Source organism: Bufo gargarizans, chromosome 5, assembly GCF_014858855.1.
Source record: "Bufo gargarizans isolate SCDJY-AF-19 chromosome 5, ASM1485885v1, whole genome shotgun sequence".
In the NCBI taxonomy this organism is placed as follows: domain Eukaryota; kingdom Metazoa; phylum Chordata; class Amphibia; order Anura; family Bufonidae; genus Bufo; species Bufo gargarizans.
The window spans coordinates 442,285,553-442,306,293 of NC_058084.1; the positions used below are offsets into that span (position 1 = coordinate 442,285,553).

At 41.7% G+C, this 20,741-nt stretch overlaps 1 protein-coding gene across 3 annotated transcripts in view; it reads left to right on the forward strand.

The window, feature by feature from the left end:
- The window catches only part of SPAG6 (sperm associated antigen 6), a 149,350-nt gene extending 129,028 nt beyond the window's left edge, over positions 1–20,322 (forward strand). For 2 of the 3 annotated variants that reach the window (XM_044293911.1, XM_044293913.1), the window contains 3 exons: positions 3,665–3,781; positions 17,995–18,140; positions 20,127–20,322. In XM_044293911.1, the coding sequence (XP_044149846.1) occupies positions 3,665–3,781; positions 17,995–18,140; positions 20,127–20,196 (333 nt within the window). In that variant the 3' untranslated portion in view covers positions 20,197–20,322. Of the gene's footprint in view, positions 1–3,664; positions 3,782–17,579; positions 17,694–17,994; positions 18,141–20,126 lie in introns of those variants that run through there. The other variant, XM_044293912.1, reaches the window with a different exon arrangement.
- Positions 20,323–20,741: the final 419 nt, after the last annotated feature.

Genomic DNA, 20,741 nt, shown 5'->3' on the forward strand with positions numbered 1-20,741 from the left:
TTATGAAATTCGTTCACGGTTCGTTTGTAGTAAAAGCAGAATTGTGTTATGGATTCTGTTACCAAGGACCATAATGCAATTCTATGACTGAATGCATAACGGAATGCCTTTAGAAGCGTTACGTTATTCACTCCGTCATAATAGAAGTCTATGGCCTGCATAACGGATCCATTCCGTTTCCGTTATGCAGGAGAGGACTCCCCCGCATAACGGAAACTCGATGGATCCGTTTTGCAGCCCATAGACTTCTATTATGACGGAATGCCTCTAAAGGCATTCCGTCTTAGAATTGCGTTATGGCCCATGGTACCGAAATCCATAACGCAATTCTGCTTTTGCCACCAAACGAAGCGTGAACAAATCTCAAAATATGAAATTCAGGAGAAAATGGGTAACAAATTGTCGGGAGATTTTCTCCTGTTTGTGAAAATGAAAAATTTGGGCCTAAAGCAACATTTTATTGTAAGAAAATGTAATTTTTCATTTTAACAACAGAGTTTCTAAATTCTGTGAAAATTATTTTGATCAAAGTGCTCCCTACAGCCCTTGAAACATTTCTTGGAGGGGTGCAGTTTCCAAAATGGAATCACTTTTTGGGGGGGAGGTCCACCATAGGGGTAACTCAGAGTCTCTTCAAATGTGACATAGCACCTAAAAATCATTCCAGCAAAATATGCTCTCCAAAAACCTATCCCTTCTGAGCCTTGTTATTTGCCGATACAGCAGTTTACCACAACACATGGGGTCATTCTGTAAACTGCAGAATCGGGTAATAAATGTTGTGGTTTGTTTTGATGTTAACCCTTGCTGTGTTAAAGGGAAAATCTGCAAACTAAAAAATGAAAATGAAAAATTTTTGCTTTCATTCGTGTGGAACACCTAAAGGGATAAGAATGTTTCTAAAATTTGTTTTGAAAAACTTGATGGTTGTAGTTTCTAAAATGGGTTTCTATTACTTATACTTATTACTAATTTTTTTAGAAAATCTGAAAAATGACTTCTAAAATTCTATGCCTTCTAAACATCCTAAATAAATAAAATGACATTTACAAAATGATGGCAACATAAAGTAGACACATGGGGAATGATAACTAATTTGATTTATCACTATTTGTTTTAGAAGAGAAATTCAGATTTACAAAAATTAAATTAAATTGTCCAATTTTTTTGTAATAAAAAAAAAAATCTTTTTTATAAATAAAGTTAAAACATTTATCACAAACATAAAGTACAATGTGTCCTGAGAAAAATCTGAGAATGGCTTGAACAAGTAAAAGTATTCCCAAGTTATAACCACATGTCAGATTTGCAAAAATAGACCTGGTCAGGAAGGGGAGAACTGGCTGTGTTTTTTTTTAAAGGATTTAAAGGCTGCAGTGACTATTAAAGGGAATCTGTCACCAGGGACCTGTCTAATCAAACTGTATGTATAGACACATAGCTGTAGTTCACCTGATTTAAAATGCTGCTTTTCTTTTGTTGACTCGAGGCTGCGTTCCCAAGTTATACTTTAAGGCTTTGGTGCAATGAGGGTGTCACGGTTGCTCTTGTTGCTTCACTCATTTCTGTGGCCGGGTCCTCCCTGGCTGCTTTGATTGACAGGGCCAGGCAGAGGCAAAGCAGAGAAAGAGAGGCTGCCCACAGAAAGGAGGGGGGTGCTTGGGTGCAACAAGAGCAACGGTGATGCCCTCATTGCTCCAAAGGCCTAATTTGCATATTTAGAAAAATTACCATAACTTGGGAGTCGGGAACAGAACATCGGATCAACAAAAGAAAAACAGCATTTTAATCAGGTGAATGGCAGCTGTGTGTCTATACAAACAGTCTAGTGTCCATGTGTCAGCCTTGTGCATTTCGGATTATCAGGATTCTGAACCCATAAGGTTCCAAATGAAGATATTTCCAGGAGTTTAAATAAAAAATAGGAAAAAAAAATTACAACCCCTGAATCCTAAAAAAATAAGCACAATAAAGGATTTTTCCTAGACATACAAGATTGAAGCATAAAATTCATAGAAAGCATATCAATATTGTAAAGAAAGTAGCATCCCCCCCCCAGTGTGTCGGTGCAAGTCCAGCTATGAATGAACAGCTTTTCACCCTGACTCGCTCACCCCCTCGAGATCCCCTATAACTTCATAGAGAATTTATCCCTTTCACATGTGACCCTAATTATACTTTGGTACTAAAATAGCGCATTTTACAAGTGAAAGAGTTAAATGTGGGAATACAGGAAAATCCCAGCTGGCATTGAAGGCGCACAGTGCCCAGATCAGAGGTGTTACATTCTTCAGGGATTACAGATCCAAACGAAGCACAGCGTATGCGTAGACAGGCTGACAGCTGATGCTGAAGTCGGTGGAGGCAGACGTAAAACCCATCACCTACCGCTCAGCGTAGTTATATCTTATAGCCACCACAAATACTATTACCTCCTAACAGTATTGAAGGAGCATTTCCGCCAACTCTTGTCCACGGGATGTGTCTGATGTGCATCTGATTATCATTCAGTTATATGGGGCTGATCGGCAATACCAGTCTAGGCCCACTGATGATAGTGGCTGTGTTTCTGAAGAAAAAAAAAAGCTGTCCCTTTTCCTAATCCTGGACGAGCCCTTTTTTAATCCTTTTTGTGGTCATTTCTAAGGGTGTATTTCCACTGCATCTGGCAGATTTCCCAAAGTATCCCCTCTTAAATTCAACTGTATCGCCATTTTCAGGAAAGTGATACAGTTGAACACTGCAGCAGGGGCAGCAGTATTTCGGGCCGCACCGTATTTGTTTCTGCTGGGGGGTTATTTTGTGCTCCAGTTAGGTATTGCTGGTCCTGCCTTCTGTCAATTTGGACTCTCCTACACTTCCGCCACTTTTAGTTTTTTTGTATTTCCCCCCCCCCCCCAGGGCCACTTTAAAGAGTAACTAAACTTTTCTGAACATGTGCGCTTTAGGGAGAGAAAAGTGTATTAATAATGCAAAAAAAAACATTATTAAACTATATTACAAAAACTGTTATTAGGGCATTAGGGAGTCGGGACATGTTCACAAATATTTATATAAAAGTTTTTAGTTACTCTTTTTAAGTTCCCAGTCCGCCTCTGGATGTAGGCCTAATGGACACTCTTTTGCACTCCGTTGGGTGTATGGATTTTTCCCGTATACACTGGGAACGTTCCTTGTGCATATGCAGGCTGCAGTGTGAATCCCCCCCCCTTTGGTTTATGGTTGCTGCATGCTAAGCTATATGGCCTCCATTGGGGTTGTCATCCAGCTTTCCCAAACCTCTGAATGGCCAGTCTACTTACTAATAAAGTAATCTATCCCTTTTCTACATGATGAGCAGAGTGACAACCCTAGTCAGAGCTGTGAGAGTCAGGTTGGTCTTCACCTAAGTATTCCCAGAAAGAAAAGATGTAGCTCATACTTGACAGAAGGCGACATATTCACCGTTTATTCCTTTTTTTTTTTTTTTTTTTTAACACTTCCAGTCACTTAAGTGTTATAAATAGACACCAGACAGGCCTCAAGGGGTTAACAGAAGCCGGGGAGAAACACAAGCATGACCTGACAGTCTGAATTTGTGGAATGTAGGACCTGAATGACTGCAAATCCTTGTCATTGTTTAGGCCAGATGCCTCCTAATTTTCATTTTGTTTGTACTCTCCAGGCAAAGAAAGCCCTGAAAAACATCCTGCAGAAGTGCACCCATCTGCCTGCGCTGGAGCCCCTGCTGCACGACGCGCCACCCAACATCCTGAAGCACGTGGTGGGGCAGTTCAGTAAGGTAGGACCTAGCACCATAAGGCTGCTCGTAGGATTTGTCCATAAAACTGCGGTGTTGCTCATACATCGCTTCCACTTCCAGACAGAAATCCCGCGCTGCGTAAAATGTGTGATCCAGGGTGTACATTAAGGGATTAGGTTTCCCAGGAATTCTACGGGATTGTGCCAAAGGCCTAGTGTCTTTTAGCACCAGAAAAGTGTGTCAACATGCCCTAAGGTGCGTTCTTCTTAAATGTCCCCCCTCAGAGGGCAGAAGGTTAGTATTCAATACTCTGTCAAACACAGAGGCCGATGCGTCCAACGCTTGGTATTACAGGTTTCCACCCGATAGCTTTCATGTGGGAAATGTAATATTCTAGAACACGTTTCTGCCAAAGAGATTTGTCAGAACCATCAACCAACCACCTCTGCTCTTTACAGTAATAGCATTTGGCATCGGTACAAATAGCAGACATTTTATTACTAACATCTACTGACTTTATGTGGTCATTCTCATTACACCGCCATTTCCCTTCATAGCTCTTTTTAATTTCATATTTTTATTTTTGAACTGCCAACAGAAATATCTGGTAAAACTATTTTTCTGGTTTTCACTCCATTTAACAGTTTCCCCCTCCCCATTCAAGACTAGACATTTTCAGTTTTTTCGAAAAAGCTATTTTTTATTTTGCATTTAAAAATAATTTTAGCGTTTTTTTTTTTTTTCCTGTTGATACACAGAGCTTTATTTTTATGTCCTTCTTATTTTATTACATTTTTTTTTTACCAAAGAAAATATAAAAAAGGAAAAACAATTATTATTATTATTATTATTATTATATATATTATATTTATATATTTTTTTAAATACTTTTATTACATTGTGTCCTTGTTCCGTTTTGCTTGTTTTGACATTCACACGACCGTAGTGTTTTGCAGTCCTCAAATTGCGGATCCGCAAAACACGGATCCCGACCCTTGTGGGTTCTGCAATTTGCAGACCGCACATGGCCGGCAGTGTGATAGAAATGCGGAACAACGGATGCGGACAGCACACAGTGTGCTGTCCACATCTTTTGCAGCCCTATTGAAATGAAATGGGTCCACGCCCAGTCCGCAAAGTTGCAGAACTGATGCGGAACCATTGAAACGATCTTGTGAATGAGCCCTTACAGTCACCAGGGGCAGGGGCAGGGCTAGAAGCTGTGTTGTGTGCTGGTGATGGCATTCTTTTTTTTAAAAAAAAGTTTAGTGTTTTGTCTTTAAAATTTATTCACATTCGCACAAAAAAGTCAAAAAAGTTTTGGTGGTACTATTATTTACTTGTTTACAATAATATTAATAATTTGTTAGTATATTTCTATAGCATCATATTACTCAGAGCTAAGATGATTTTATGTATATATTCATCATTGATCCTGGATTTTCTCCTTAATCTGTAAAACAAGTTATTTTTCCCTTACGTAAATTTTAGTAGTGCATGAATTATAGGAGTTGTTTCGGGCCCTGTCCAAGACATAGGGAAGTCATGGGGGGGGGGGCTTAGGAGCGACACACTCTTGTGGACGCACGTCTGTCCATGTATTATATGGTAGGCCATTCATTTCAGTTACTGACATGTAATACTAAATGTATGGCTGGATGCAGCTTTCGATTATAGCTGATTGTTGGTTTCTAAAGCTGCATCCACATTAATCAGACGATCGCCTGGCCCATTTAAAGGAATATTTCCATTTTATAGTGATGTCATTTGTCTAGGATTTGCTTTCACTCTATGATCATGGAGGGTCTGACCTCTGGGACCCCCGCCAATCTTTGTTTCATCTCACCAATGTATTGCAAGCATTTATTGCTGTGCACATTTCATCTTTATTTGTAGCATTTTCATTAACCTGAAATATGTGGCAGGCGTCCCGTCACGCCTGCCATTGGCTGCTTGCCCCCCGACACCGAATGTTTTCATCCGCGCACAGGGAGAAGCAGCAGTGGCGGTGCAGGGAGCCAGGTAAGTATATTCAGTGTGAGGGGCCCGGGCATATGGGGGAGCTTTTTATAGTCTCGGATAACCCCTTAAACCTAGTTCACCTCTCTACAACCAATGGCTCTTGGGTCCCCTTAATGACTCCCTGCTGATACTTTTGTAGACCAATAATACCAGAGACACTGTTCTGGTCATCAGATTCAGAACTCTGAATGGCACTTTTTATCAGGCTATGTACCAAACTGGTTCCTGGGGGAGGGTCATATGGCAGTCCCTTAGCACAACCACCACCTGTAGAATCGTGATTATGACTAGCATTATTTCATTGTGACATTTTTATTGAATTATTTTCCTTGTTCATATTGGTAATATCAAATAGTTAATCAATGTAACACGTAACCCTTAGATTATAACTTTTCTATTATACGTAACGTTGCGGAAGACCACCTGTTATTTTGTAAGGCTCTCAAGCTAACAATAGGTTGAGGACCTCTGCCCTAAAGTAATCTTCTTGTTTATCAGTCCAAGGTTGAGTAGGGCAGATGGAGCAGTTTCTGTAAGCCTTCAGATCTGGGAATGCTGAGGCTATTGCTTTCATTGTCAAAGGGTTGATATAAGGAGCTTCCAGTTACATAAATGTAAAGCTGTGGGCAATATGAACTGAGCTAGTCATTGACAATGAGCATTGAGGCACCTATAAGTATATGAAACTGTGGCAACTACTGGCGATTGACATGGCTTGCCAACGTCGGTTTAAGCCCCTTTGTCTGAGCAGCAGTTTCCTACAAAATTCCCAATTGAAATCAATAACCTGATCAATATAAGTTTCTATAGTAATGAAATTGCTTAACATTTTCATCACCTTCAGCCTCCACTAGAGGGAGCATAGGAGCTCACTGCATACTGGGGCACAGTTACTATAGACTGTAGTTTCATATACCAGTTTTAATCAGAGGTCCATTGGACTGGGCTGGCAGGGATTTCAGTTATAATTCATGACGCAAAGTATGGTTAAAGTGATGTGAGCGGTAGAAAATCTTAAAAAGTTGCAGCATTTTTGCGCAAAATGCTGCTTGCACGAACATTTGGCACTTTTGACTGCCAGGAACAGCTTTAGTAAATGTGCCCCAGTGTGTTGTGATTGAGTTTGATAGAAAACCATTTGCAAGTCCTATGCTCCCCCTAGTGGCAGCTGCCAGCAGACAAAATTTTATCATTTAACTAAACATTTATGCAAGAAATATAGGGCTTCATTATCAGAAAAATTAAGCTCCGGTTTATGTAAAAAAAAAAAAACATTTTTTATAATGCTTAAACAAAAAGGGGAAGCAGTCACTTTCATTTTATCTCTGTAAAAAAACAAATTATAGCAACAGATCCCTTGTATATACTCTGAGTAATATACATAGTATTGTGGGGCGTGTCTTTTCTGCTGCTGCTCAGGGGGCGTGTCCATTCTGCTGCAGTTATCTCCCTATCACGGCTCAGGAGGTACGTGCAGCCTTCAGTGTGTCGGACAAAGAAATGAGAAAAAGAACAAACAGCAGGTGGCGCTATACAGATACGTTTTATTGACTAACTCGGTGGCTATGCTAAATTTTTAATTACATACAGTTAAAAAGGTATTCGGATCCAGGTGCTGGTTTGGAAAATGTACAATATTTTTCGTAGAACACTTAATTCATAATGCATGATAGGAAAGACTTGCAGCTTGCTCGGTCGCTGTCTCAGTTGCTCTGCTATACCCTAAATCTGTCCAGTTAGCTAATGCTGCAATTTATTGAGCACCACAGAAACTAGCTGTAGGGAAGACACATTATATTACCACATTAAAAGATACCTGTTACCTCTAGTCCATCAGGGTGATGGGGATCCCTGTGTTTTTATACAGGGACACTTTGTATTCAAGGCTGTTTTCAAGAATTTTGGTTGCGCACAAAAAAAAAAGAGAAAAAAAACGTACATGTTTCAACCATACATTATACTTGTACTATAAAGTAATGAAAAGGCTTCCTATCAACGTGTGTGCAAGAGCAGCGAGCGTGGCTTGTCCAATTTGCAGGTAGGCCCTCAACAATGAAAACACTGTGAAGATTTAATGCTTCCCTTAACACAAAAATCTCAGCTAGGTTTCCCTTTTTTAATGAGGCACTGAAAGTTATGAACTTGAAATAATTGTAGGGCTGCTCACATGCACACTCCACACAAGTGGAATGCCGCCTTAGGGCATTGCAGGCCATGAAATGATTTCTTTAATAAAGAAGGATGGGATATTAAAGGACTCTTTTTGTCTCATTAGGTAACGGCAGACCACAGCTGCATGCAATGTTCTAAATATAACGTGAATTTAGAAAGTGGCTTTCATCCAATCTGGCTCCCAGCGAGCTTTACATTATTAGATACAGATATGCATCCATGCTTAGGGGTGGAATCCCACAGCACAGTCGCCCCTCTCTTTTTAGTTGACTTGCTAAATTCACAAAAGGTTAATAGAGGAGCAAAAACATTTGCAGTGATCCATTAATTAACGCTCTCTAGTGCCTTTTGTTATTCTCGTCACCTATAAGCACGCGCTGAAGAACACAACTGTAATAGATTTAGAAAATTCCACTCCACGCAGGAGAGGATGCACTCTATTACTCTGTTAGCTAAGGGCTTTTTCGGCACAAACCGCAACAAGAAAGTTGCTAATCCTGAAGCGCCAAATTTGCTGAAAAATGTTGACTTCTCTTGGCTCTAACTAAATTTATAAGTGTGCCTAAAACGTGTGAGTGGTCTTCAGGTTTTCAAACAGATTTGTGAAATATTAAGCCAGAAAATGACACCGATTTTGACACAAATCTAGCAGGTGTAGATTGAATTTTCTTGCCCCAAATGTATTAAAGGGTCACTGAGTTTTTAGGAAACTTTTGATATGTCATATAAAAAGTTTTTGATCAGTGGGCGTTTGAGCACTGAGACCACCACCGATCACTAGAGTGAGGTGAGAGAAGCGCTCTCATATCAGTTCTGTCCTCGCTGCAGAAGACTGAATTGAGATGAGCCCATAGACTAGTCAACCCGTCTCCTGCAGTGAGACGAGAGAACGCGATACGCAGGCGCTTCTTTCTCCTGATTCTACTAATCTGTGGGGGTCTCCTGATCCCAGGTGATCAAATCTGTGATCTGAAGAGAGCAATTTGAGCAATGAATGGGCAGAGCTCTGGATCCATATGAGGTACAGGGCTGGTTCAGTTCGACTCTAGAGAGAGATTGTCATGTACTTTATATGATGCCTGATTTTCATTTTTTACATCAGCCATGACATAACCCTTAAAGGGGTTTTCTGCTTTTGACAATCCCTGCTAGTAAGAAAAGCCCCCTGACAATTAGCAAATCAAAATGTGTCCCCCATACGGGAACTCGGGCTATTGACTATACTCGGTGGGGATACCTGGCAATAGGTGTTCAATTTCCCTGCAGCACACACATGGGATAATAGTATACACAATACCCATTCAGATCAATGGGTTGTATGTGGGACAGGACAGGTCCCCCTGAGCGAGAGATGCTCTTTGCAGCTGTTCTTGAAAAAGGGAATCCCCCCTCTATTAGAACAGAATTTTCTAATTTGGTATATTAAAATCATTTTTCTAAACTGAAAGACTGCTTTAAATAGGAAAAACATCTGGCCACCAGGAATAGGTATCAGTCACACACCCTCGGTGGCCAATTATCCTCCCAGAGGAACAAAGTACTGGACAAGTTAAAATTCAACCTTTTTTTGCATCCTCTCTCTTTTCCCCCACCAGCAGGTGGCGATGGACCATCAGTTGGGCAGCAGACACCTTTGAAATTAAATTGACAAAAAATAAATCTAACATCAATGGTCAAATTTACATCAGCCACATAGTAGTGAAGGCACAGCCTGGTGAGGAAATGCCCCTTACCCAGCTCTTGAGGGCAGCATACATTGAGGCTATGGCAGGATTACACACAGCCAGTTCTACTACTCTTCCCTGTTTTTTTCCTTCTGCTCAAAGCTGAGGAAAACCAGATTGGTTTGAGAAAGAAGTGTGTTCCAGGGCTGCAATAAAAGTCAAGCAGATTTAGTGATAGGATAGGTTGTAAAATGCAGGCACTAGATAGCGAGATAAGTTGTGCTAAGGTCGTAAAGATCTAATTGAGGTATTAGGCAAATAATCAGGAGTGTGTGAACTCACAACCTTTCCTTGTGTGAAGCTCAAAGTACAGACAATGGGCTGCGGAGCTCCCAACATCACAAGGGTTAAAGGAACAAGTCCTCTCAAGCCAGCCAAAAATACTCTGGAAGCACTCATTACTACATTCTTTCCTTCATTAGGTATAAACCCATATCTAGGCTTCTTTGAAATATGTAGATACAGGGCATTCTTAAGATTTGGTACTGTCCAGTGCACCATCACCTGACTGCCTAGCTGCAAAAATACCCACATGTCTTATAAAACTTAAACTTTACAGTTTCCAAAGAACTTTCTTATTATCAGAGACATCTGTTTTTTTAGGATGTGTACTTTTATATGCTTTTTGTGCTCATAAAAAGACAGAAAACTGTACATCTTTTGAAGGGAATGTCTACCTCCTCAACCAGCTGCTTGCTAGCATTAATTTGATAGAAGTAGGGGACTGATCCAAAGAGGGGTAGTCCGTTTCAACCCCCGAGCCTTGAATATTGGATTCCTAGATTTGATTCATTATATAAGTATTGTTATTTGGTGCGAACCGCATCGGTTTTATTCACCTTCTCATTATTATCGCCTAATAAAGCTTTCTTGTTTGTTTGTTTTTTAGCATCTCCTCTTTTTGCAGTTATTAGTCAAACCTGCATTGTTGAGAATGAATACATTAGGACTGATCCAAAATGACTGCAGAATCAGACAACACAGGGTAGTCTGTTACCATGGCGATAAACATGTCTACTTAGGAAGAATAGATTATTTTATTTTTTTGCAATCAAATTTTGATGCAATCAAAAGGTGGAAATTCTTCTTCTCTACTCAGCAATTTTTCAGTTTTAGGGAAAGCGAGGTGGAAACCAACATGTGCAAATTCCGTTTGGCTTTTCGCCTGATATGATAGTCAGTAAGATACAATGAGAGATTCAGTTTTCCTATTTTCAGAAGGTTTCCAAAAACGAATGCCAGTACAGCTGCTGCAGGGGTTGTCAACCAGTTTTCCTGGCCTGAATGGCAAATATACCCAGTAATACAGGCCAGAGGGATATATCCAGGGGTAGACTGACCATAGACCCTACAGGGAAACTTCCCGGTGGGCTGATTCCCAGGGGCCTCCTGAACCCTCCTCACAGCTACCAGCCAGGTAAGTAATGATCTGATGCTCCTGACTCCTGAATTCAATTGTTTTGCCACCCTTGGGCAACTGGCGTAGGAGGACAGGACGTGGCACCTGGCGCTGGCTACCACAGAGGGGCAGTTTTTTGGGACACATTTGTGCTGCTGTGGCAGTATTTTGTGATGCACTGGTATTTGGCTCTGCAGGAGGGTGGTATAATGTGCCGCAATATGTTATTGCTAGCCCCACCTACTTCTGTCAGTTTGGACCTGCCTACAACATAGGACCATTTTTGTTTTTTTTCCAGTGCCACTTCATTTTCCCAGCCCATCTCTGGATGCATCACTGCTTAACTTTGACAGCAGAGTAGCTTCTTCAGGATGAGAAGAAATGGTCGCCTTCTACCAGAAACAGCACTAAAGGCATGGTGCTGAGCTGCAATACCAGTCACAGTCCAAAGACAGGAGTGGCACTTTCTGGCAAAAAAATGACCCTTTTTACTAATCTTGAGCAGCCTCTTTAAGAAATAACTGAGCCGACTCTTTAACCCTTTTTGTGACTACCAATGCAACTCTTTACGGGGTCACTAAGGGCCCTTAGGCTGGGCTGCTGCCTTTTTACGGCAGCCTAGCCTAAGCGCTGCAGCAAAATATCAGCTCAGTGTAAAATGTTTCACCAGATACTATGTGTAAGTGGAAAATCCACGGACATCCAGGCGTCAGAACGTGACAATATTAAGAGAGATGAGTGACTCTTCATTGGCATTACTCCTCTCTTTCCCTTCTCTGTGCCAGCCACTGATTTACTGACATGTAGTACTATCTGGGCAGAAGAGGACCTCTTAAGTCCACGTTTCACTCTGATATTTTCCCCTGTTTTGGGAAATGTCTTTAATACCCTTTGATTTATTTGCAAAAAGCATAAAATAATGAAATTTCTGCTTGGAACAGAAGTAATGAGGCATTAGAATAGCAGAGTATACAGTGTCTGGCGCGTTTTGGTCTCGCTCCAGTTGTACTTTTTTTTTTTCCTTTTAAAAGTGGAGTAAGAGACATTCTCTGGTTCTTGTCCTAATGTTCTCCAACCAACGTTCCAAGTCATTTAAATCATTTTGACTATGTGAAGGACCCCATCGAGCCAAATGTTCATCCGATGGTAGAAAACGCTTTCACAGGCCCTAATCTGTGAAAAAAAAAATCCAATATAGGTTAAAAAAACTATGTGGCTTTAGGATATTAGCAATGGCTCACAGCATGCCGCGCTGGAATAATGTACTCGTAACATGGGTCAGTGAGCGCCGCACAGAGGTATTTCACCAATACTGGTATTGTTTATGGGAGTGGGGTAGTGAACTGAACTTTATGTACCATAAGAAACTTCTGCTGACTTCTTGGTTCTTTAGTTGTTATGTTAACAAGTTCAGACTTCATGTCCTGCAGGCCTAGGAGAACAGAGGATTTAGAGAAGTCAATTTCCCCCTTAGAGGGGTTATCACACAAATAAAAAATAAAAAAATTGTAGTAATGCACACCATTATTTTATTATACTATTGACTAAATAAGTGCCTAAAACGCTGCTCTGTAGTGTAATTTTCACAAATTTTTTTTAATTTTTTTTTTTAAACTAAGGCTACTTTCACATCTGCGTTTTCCCTTTCCGCTGTTAAAGGGAACCTGTTACCTCAAAAACGCATATAAAACCGCCAGCATTACCTCATAGTAGCCCCCAGTCTGTTATTAATCATATTTATTTATTTACTTATGTTTGATCCGGTAGTCTGATGCTCCATAGATCCAAAAAACTATGTTTTAAGTGCCATCAGCGCTATCTTGCCGGTCCGCTTGAAGTCAAGGGGGCAGCGGCTTCCTTGCTTAAAGTCAAGGTAAGCACGCCCCCTAACCTCCCCCTCTTTTGTTAGATTGTCAGCCTGCAGTGCGGCCGGGATCGTATAAGTCTCGCGCATGTGCGGTGCGCTTCTTGGTAAGGCGCCATCCTGTCTCCGGATGTTGCTGTTGGCCTGGATTCAGCGGTGCATTGCACATATGCCGGCCAGTGGGAGCGCATGCACGCAATTTCTTTACCCTCGTGAGAGTGATCACTGGCTGCAGGTGGAGATGGGATTGCACCTTAACAAGGAGCGCACCGCGCATGCCCGAGACTTATACGATCCGGCCGCACTGCAGGCTGTCAATCAAACAAAAGAGGGGGCAGTTAGGGGGCGTGCTTACCTTGACTTGAAGCAAGGAAGCCGTTGCCCCCTTGATTTCAAGCTGAGTGGCAATGGTTTTAGAGACTGATTGCTATGTTAAAGATAATACAACCGGATCCGTTCATAATCCGTTTTGCTTTCCATGGGATATACCTTTTAAGCACACATTTCAGATTATGCTTGTTTTTTTCTGCGCAGATTCTCTTGCGGAAAAACGGCAGCATGATACAGTACCAGCAAAGTGTATGTGATTAGATAAATCTGATGTGCATTTTGCTTTTTCGTTACATGTGGAAATTGACCTGCCAAGCGGATTATGAAATCCCCAGCATGTCAGTTCTTTGTGCATTTCTTTTGTGCGGGTTTCACCCTTTTTAATGCAAAGGTGACATATGTGGCAAACAGCATCGAATCTGACCCAAAAATCGCATGTGTGCTAACAAGCACAGAAAACTACAATAAAGCCTCATTCACACATCGGTGTTCCACGGACGTGGACAGCACATGTCCTCCTTTATTTTAATGTGTGTATTCAGACATCTGTGTGTTAGCACGGTCCGTAGGTCCATGTTTTTAGCCCGGATGCATGCTCTATTTTGTCAGTGTTCACCGATCCATCACACCATTATAGTCTATGGGTCAGTGAAAACCACAGATGCCACATAGATGCCATCCGTGTATTATCAGTGTTTCACGGATCATTAGGAAGAGATGCCTTGAAAATTATTTTTCAGCTGCACAGTGTCCGTGAAACACGAATGACACAGTCAGCAAAAAAACGGACACACAGACCCAACACGGATTCATCCTGAACATCTTCACGGAGGCATCACTGGCCACCTTTTCACAAATGTAAGCGTCGACATGGACGTATGAATGAAGCTTTGTGTGGATTTCCTGTTGTAAACCCGCCCCAGTGCGCAGGTACCCTTAATAAAACAAAAAAGCTTCTATAATTTATAAGTATTTTATTTGTTTGCTTCTGTCAAGTTTTTTAAAACCTGCCCGGTTTTCTGTTTATACCTTTTTTTTTCATAGAAAAAAATTATTTTTTTCAATAGACTGGCTCTGACAATGCATCAGCAGAATACAGACCACTGCAAATAGCTGGTCTCTGCTGATGATCGGTCTTCGCTATATTATTGGATGGTTCCCATTGATGAGGGTAACATGCCAACTATAGAAGCATAATAACAGCTGTATATGTCTTTATCCAGTCGACATGTCTAGATTCACCTCCTGTCACTGGCGGTTAACCCGGTACACGGGGCAAACTTCATCACCATTACCTGAAATAACCTGCATTTTACTGAATTAAAGAATATCCAGTAGGCCGGAGAACAGGCTAGTCCGTTATCAGCATAAGGTCTCATTCACATGACCGTATCCGTTTTTGCTGACTGCAAATTGTGGATTCACAAAACACGGATACCAACCGCGTGCGTTCCGCATTTCGTGGATCGAAATGCCTTTTCTTGTCCACAAATACGGACAAAAATAGGATGTTCTATTTTTTTTTTTATTTTTTTTTGCAGGTGCCACGGAAAGGACATGTGGATGCGGTCCACATGTTTTGCGGCCCCTTTGAAATTAATGGGTCCGCATCCGATCCGCAAAAATGCATAATAGTTGTGGACAGAAACATATGTTTATGTGAATGGGCGTCAATTCACCTATGCAGTAGCACATGTAGTTCCCATGGGTGTGTATTGTGGACTAATCAACACCATGTAGAAGCTTTGTGGTGCCTTAGGGCCATCTTCAAACACAATGCTCCGTCCATTGGGGAGCGCAATTTGCGGTCCCCAATGCACGGTCAACATCTGTGCGGATTCTGCAGATGGATCCAGACCCATTTAACTTGAATGGGTCCGTGGTCAATCCGCACCGCAAAAAAAGTAGTGCATGCGCCACTTTTTTGCGGTGCGGAAGCACGGATTGAAACCCCACGTAAGCACTCCGTGGGGTTCTGTGCCTCCGCTCCACACCGACCTTCCAGATTGCGCACCCATTCAAGTGAATGGTTCCGCATCTGTGATGTGGGGTGCGCTCCTAATAGTTGGTATAGCTGCGTCTGAACGCAGGTGTGAAAGTAGCCTTAGTAGTTAAACCTAAAAGATATATGTATTTAGTGTAGCTGTAATTGTACTGACCCAGAGAGTAACGCTATTGTGTAATTTATGCCACAAAGTGAATGTCACACTCCCCCGAAAGAGTTAATAAAAGTTAATGGGTGAGTTATGTGTACTTCAAAATGGTGCCATTAAAAACTACAACTTGTCCCTGCAAAAAAACAAGCACCACATGGCTACATTGATGGAAAAATAAGAAAGTTCTAGATCTTGGAATGCAACGATGAAAGCATGAAAAACCGCAAAACTAAGGTGCTTCAGTATATCTCTTATACAGAGTCCCAGCTGCTGCAGAACATCATAACATGTCTCCTATGGCTACTAGCTCTTTTTTTTTTTTTTTTTTTTTTTAGTGTGATGTTACCTATTAGGCTACTTTCACACTGGCGTTTCTGGGTCCGCTTGTGAGATCCTTTCAGGGTTCTCACAAGTGGCCCAAAACGGATCAGTTTAGCCCCAATGCATTCTAAAAGGAGGAATCCGTTCAGAATGCATCAGTTTGCCTCCGTTCAGCCTCCATTCCGCTGTGGAGACAGACACAGTTTTGATGTCCGCCTGACGATGCGGAGACAAACGGATCCTTCCTGACTTGCAATGTAAGTCAATGGGGACAGGATCAGTTTTCACTGACACAATATGGTGAAGTTGAAAACGGATCCGCCTCCCATTGACTTTCACGTGTAAGTCAAAATGGATCCGTTTGCATTATCATGAACAAAAAATTAAAACTTCATTATTATTATTTTTTCCATGGTAATGCAAACTGATCTGTTCTGAATGGATACAAGCGTTTGCATTATAGGTGCAGGATCCGTCTATGCAGATACCAGACGGATCCGCACCTAACGCAAGTGTGAAAGTAGCCTTACTTTTATAAAACAAGCTCTGCAGCCATTGAGGTCTGTAGAAATAACTATAAGGCTCTTTCACACGACCGTATGGCTTTTTCAGTGTTTTGCAGTCCGTTTTTCATGGATCCGTTGTTCCATTTTTTTTTCAGTTTCTGTTCCGTTTTTCCGTATGGCATGTACAGTATACAGTAATTACATTGAAAAAATTGGGCTGGGCATAACCTTTTCAATAGATTGTTCTGTAAAAACAGAACGGATACGGAAGACATACGGATGCATTTCCGTATGCATTCTGTTTTTTATTGACTTGAATGGAGCCACGGAACGTGATTTGTTGGCAGCAATAGGACATGTTCTATCTTTCAAGGGAATGGGAATACGGAAATGGAATGCATACGGAGTACATAGAGTTTTTTTTTTTTTTTTGCGGAACCATTGAAATGAATGGTTCCGTATACGGAACGCAAAAAACAGCCCGCAAACAGAAAAAATTATAGCAGTAACCACAGGTTCCTATGAGCTGTATAAATGCACCCAGCCTGTGGCCACGTGCTGCCATATAGTCTATTTTATTTATTTTACACACTTAGCGCCATTATATTCCGCAGCGCTTTACAGACCTTAGGATCAAGCTGTTCCCTATCAGTATGAGAGGAAACTTGAGTACCCAGAGGAAAACACGCAAACACAAGGAGAACATACAGACTCCATGCAGATGTTGTCCTTGGTCAGATTCGCACCAGTGCTGACCTTTGAGCCACCGTGCTGCCCCAGTGTATATAAACACAAATACAATAAACCACATTTACTAATGCCAGTGCACCTAGACATTGCCCTAAATTGTGCCAAATATTGGTGCAGTTTGGTGCGCCAAGTTTTAGAGTTCCATTGCACCTAGTGTGCCAATGGGACGTGGCTTAGTTGGAAATGGCGTGGCCTAATATGCAACATTTTGCTCCACAATTTTGGCTTAAAATTCTGCCTCAAAGTAAGCCAACCATTAGTTGACATAGAATCGGAGGAAAGTCTCTATCCCTTCCCAGTATTTATTATCCAGCCTGAGCCCCTGTGATAAATTCGGTGCAGGTCTAGACAGCCGGTCTAAGCTTCGCCAACTACGGGATTAGTAAATCTGCCCCGGTGTGTCTTCTGTTTTATATCACTTTTATTTATTTTTCTTTGCCTCTTTCTTTCCATTTTCCTGTGTGAATTCCTATAATCTATATTCACAGCTTGCACTTCTTCAGCTTTATAATTTGCATCCTTTCTTGCAGCCTTGCTACTTTTTCCACTCTGCTTTCTGCTGTTTTTATATGTCTCCTTTCATTTTCTTCCAGCTTTTGTTCAGCAGATTCTTTATGTCTGCACTCTACCACCTCCTTTCATCTGCACGGTCTCCATTCTGTACCCTCCCTAACAATGTGGCCTACACAACACGACATGATAACTAGGTGAGGTCTCAACAGCTGTTTTGATGTGATGACATCGCCAGTACTTTATTACGACCGGTTCTACATTGGCAGCGTCTCTAGTTCTTTTACTGCTTTCTCATGTTTCTGAACCATAAAGCCGGGAAGCCTCAGGGTCTCCTTTCTGATCATTCAGAAATGTATCAAGACATTTGTAAATGTGTTGACATTTTCCTGCTCTAATCCAGTGCGGTATGCAATGACACCCTGAAATTAGACCCATGATAGCGCCTGCCGGTATTGTTACGTGCAGTGTTAAGATATTTCTGCTGTTCATTTACAGGTTCTTCCACACGACAGCAAAGCAAGACGGCTCTTTGTAACAAGCGGTGGGCTTAAGAAGATTCAAGAGATCTCCGCCGATCCTGGCTCCCCTCTCCAAGAATACATCAACACCATCAATAACTGTTACCCCGAGGAGATTGTCAAGTATGGAAATACCGTGTACTTGCAAGTGTTCTTCGCAGCGCTATGGCAGATGTGTTAGTCTAAAATGTAAATGATTGTAGGCACATCTGTGGAGGCAAAATCCGTTTCTCATCAGTCTAAATGGCTGAACAATAGATTGCATACAGCAATAGATACCTTAATATACACATACACCTTCAGTAGCTGTTGGTTGAGCGCTCGTTCGGCTGACAGCTACTCCTCCGATACACATGCATCCTTGGCTAAAAGGGTTGTGTCATCTCAAGCATTGGTGGTATACTGCTAGGATATGCAACCAATGTCTGATAGGTATGGGACTCACACCTATCTCTGGAACGCAGCCTGCAAAGTGGAGGAGAGCGGAAGCGCAATTGCGACTGTCCTCCATTCATTTCTATGGTGACATGTGCAAATTGCATCAAGCAGTAATCTAAGAAATATGGCTTTTTCAGACTGTTTTTATTTTTTTTCTGGGTGGTTTTATACCGATGACCTATCTTCTGGATAGGTATTCAGTATCTGTATCTCCTGTGAGCTCCACAGCCTTGTCTTGGCTTACTCTTGGCCAGTGACTTCACATTCATCGGTCATGAGGTCTAGGCGCAGAGTACTATCCATACCATCTCGGCTCAGATTACATTTTTGATATACTATTATATATTAGTTTGGTCCATGAAAACAAATAGTGTGTCTGTGGTTGCTTAGCATCAATGAACACGTCATTGCTCTCCATGTGGCCACTTTTTCCCATCTGCTCTCGAGGAAGAAATCGCTATGTGGCATATAAAATATATATCACCCCACATGCCATTTTGATTTGTTATAATGATAAAAGTCTAAAATGTGAAATAAAAATCAGAATATTATTTTTAAAAAAGTGGTTTATAAAGGGGTTGTCTGGCCTTGGAGCTGACAACCCCTGTGCTAAAGACCTGTGCCCCTGAACATAAAGACTCAAACCTGTCCTCGGTCCCACTGCTGGACTTTTCCTGACTGCTTCCAGTCCCTGCTGGACCAGAAAGAACCTGGGTCTCGTGACTGCTGCAGCCAATCGCAGGCCTCAGCTGTCATATCTGCTTGACCGATTAACTCACAGCTGTGACATACCAATAGAGCAGATGTGATTGTCTGCAGTGATCACAGGACCCAGCCACTTCCTGGTCTAGCGGGATTGGGAATTGAGTAGCGAGGGGACTGCAGACAGGTGAGTCTCAGGTCCATAGCGTAGGGGTTGTACCTCTTTAATTATTAGTGGTAATTTACCGTATTTCCGCCCTGTAAGACTTAGGTTTTAGAGGAGGAAAATAAGAAAAATATATTTTTCATTAGACCTCAGATCAGACCTCAGCTAACAGCCCCAATGTTAAGACCTCAGATCAGGACCACAATCAGAACCCAATGTGAATGACCCCCAATCAAACCTCATATCAGCCCCCAGCAGCCCCCACTGCCTCTCATATTAGGCCACAGCAGCCCCCATTGCCTATCAGCTCTCAGTATACCCCATTGCCTCTCATATTGCCCCCAGTGCCTCATGTTTAATAAAATAAACCACTTACCTCTCCTGCCCCTGGACTCCGCCGCCCGCGATCTGCTTCCTCCTGCTGTCGGCTGTGCTGTGAACCGGCGCACACAGTGTGAGGTCACAGAGCGCCCTCACGCTGTGCGCAGCCACTGCACAGCCAACAGCCGAGGTCTTATGGGGCGAAAAATACGGTATGTGGGATAAAATCATAACCATATGGCATTGCTTCTTTGGGAGGTTAGAGAGACAGTATATGGCAGTGTATGGGTACACTACGAGTCCATAATAAAGAATAGCAGGACTTTACGTGCTACCATACAGGCTCGGGGTACACAATTTTGCTGCCACAATGCACTTTGCCCCCAGGTCTGAAATAAAAAATTTTTGTTTATGCAAAGTGTAATTTCTGCAGTAAATTATTTTAATTTCATCTTTATTAATTTTTTCTTTGTTTGTTTCAGATATTACTCTCCTGGATACTCCCAGGCGCTGCTGGAGAGAGTGGACCATTACCAGCCAATGATTTCATAAGTTTCCTATACATATATATATTTAAATGCTCTATTTTATTACCTACATTGAAACTCTGTTTGTTTGGAACACTATAAATATTTAATACTATGCTGTAAGCAGAAATTAAAGACATACTAACCATCATAGCGAAGTCTCTTCTGAAAGTCATGCACTTAAATTCCATTCAAAGGCAGTCATAAAAAATATAATCTAAAAGTACAGACTTATTGTAACATGTTCTTTTGATTTACGAAGACAACAAGAAAAAACCTGCTCGTTATTGGTCATTCAGAGTCAATAAATGAGTCTCAAATCCACCCAGTAATTTGTATCTGTAAAGTACTGGGAGTAAAACGTAGAGGTATTCTGGTTACGAAAAAACAGGGGTCCCGTATCTCCTTTTTGAATGGAATAGCGGCTGAGCATGCACACTACTGTTCCATTTGTTCTCACAGACAGTATTCTGCTAGCCCTGGCAGTGCCATAGAGATGAATGGAGAGGCAGCACTCAACTGCCACTTTATTAACATGGAGGTACACTGGACTCCCACTCTCCTAATCAG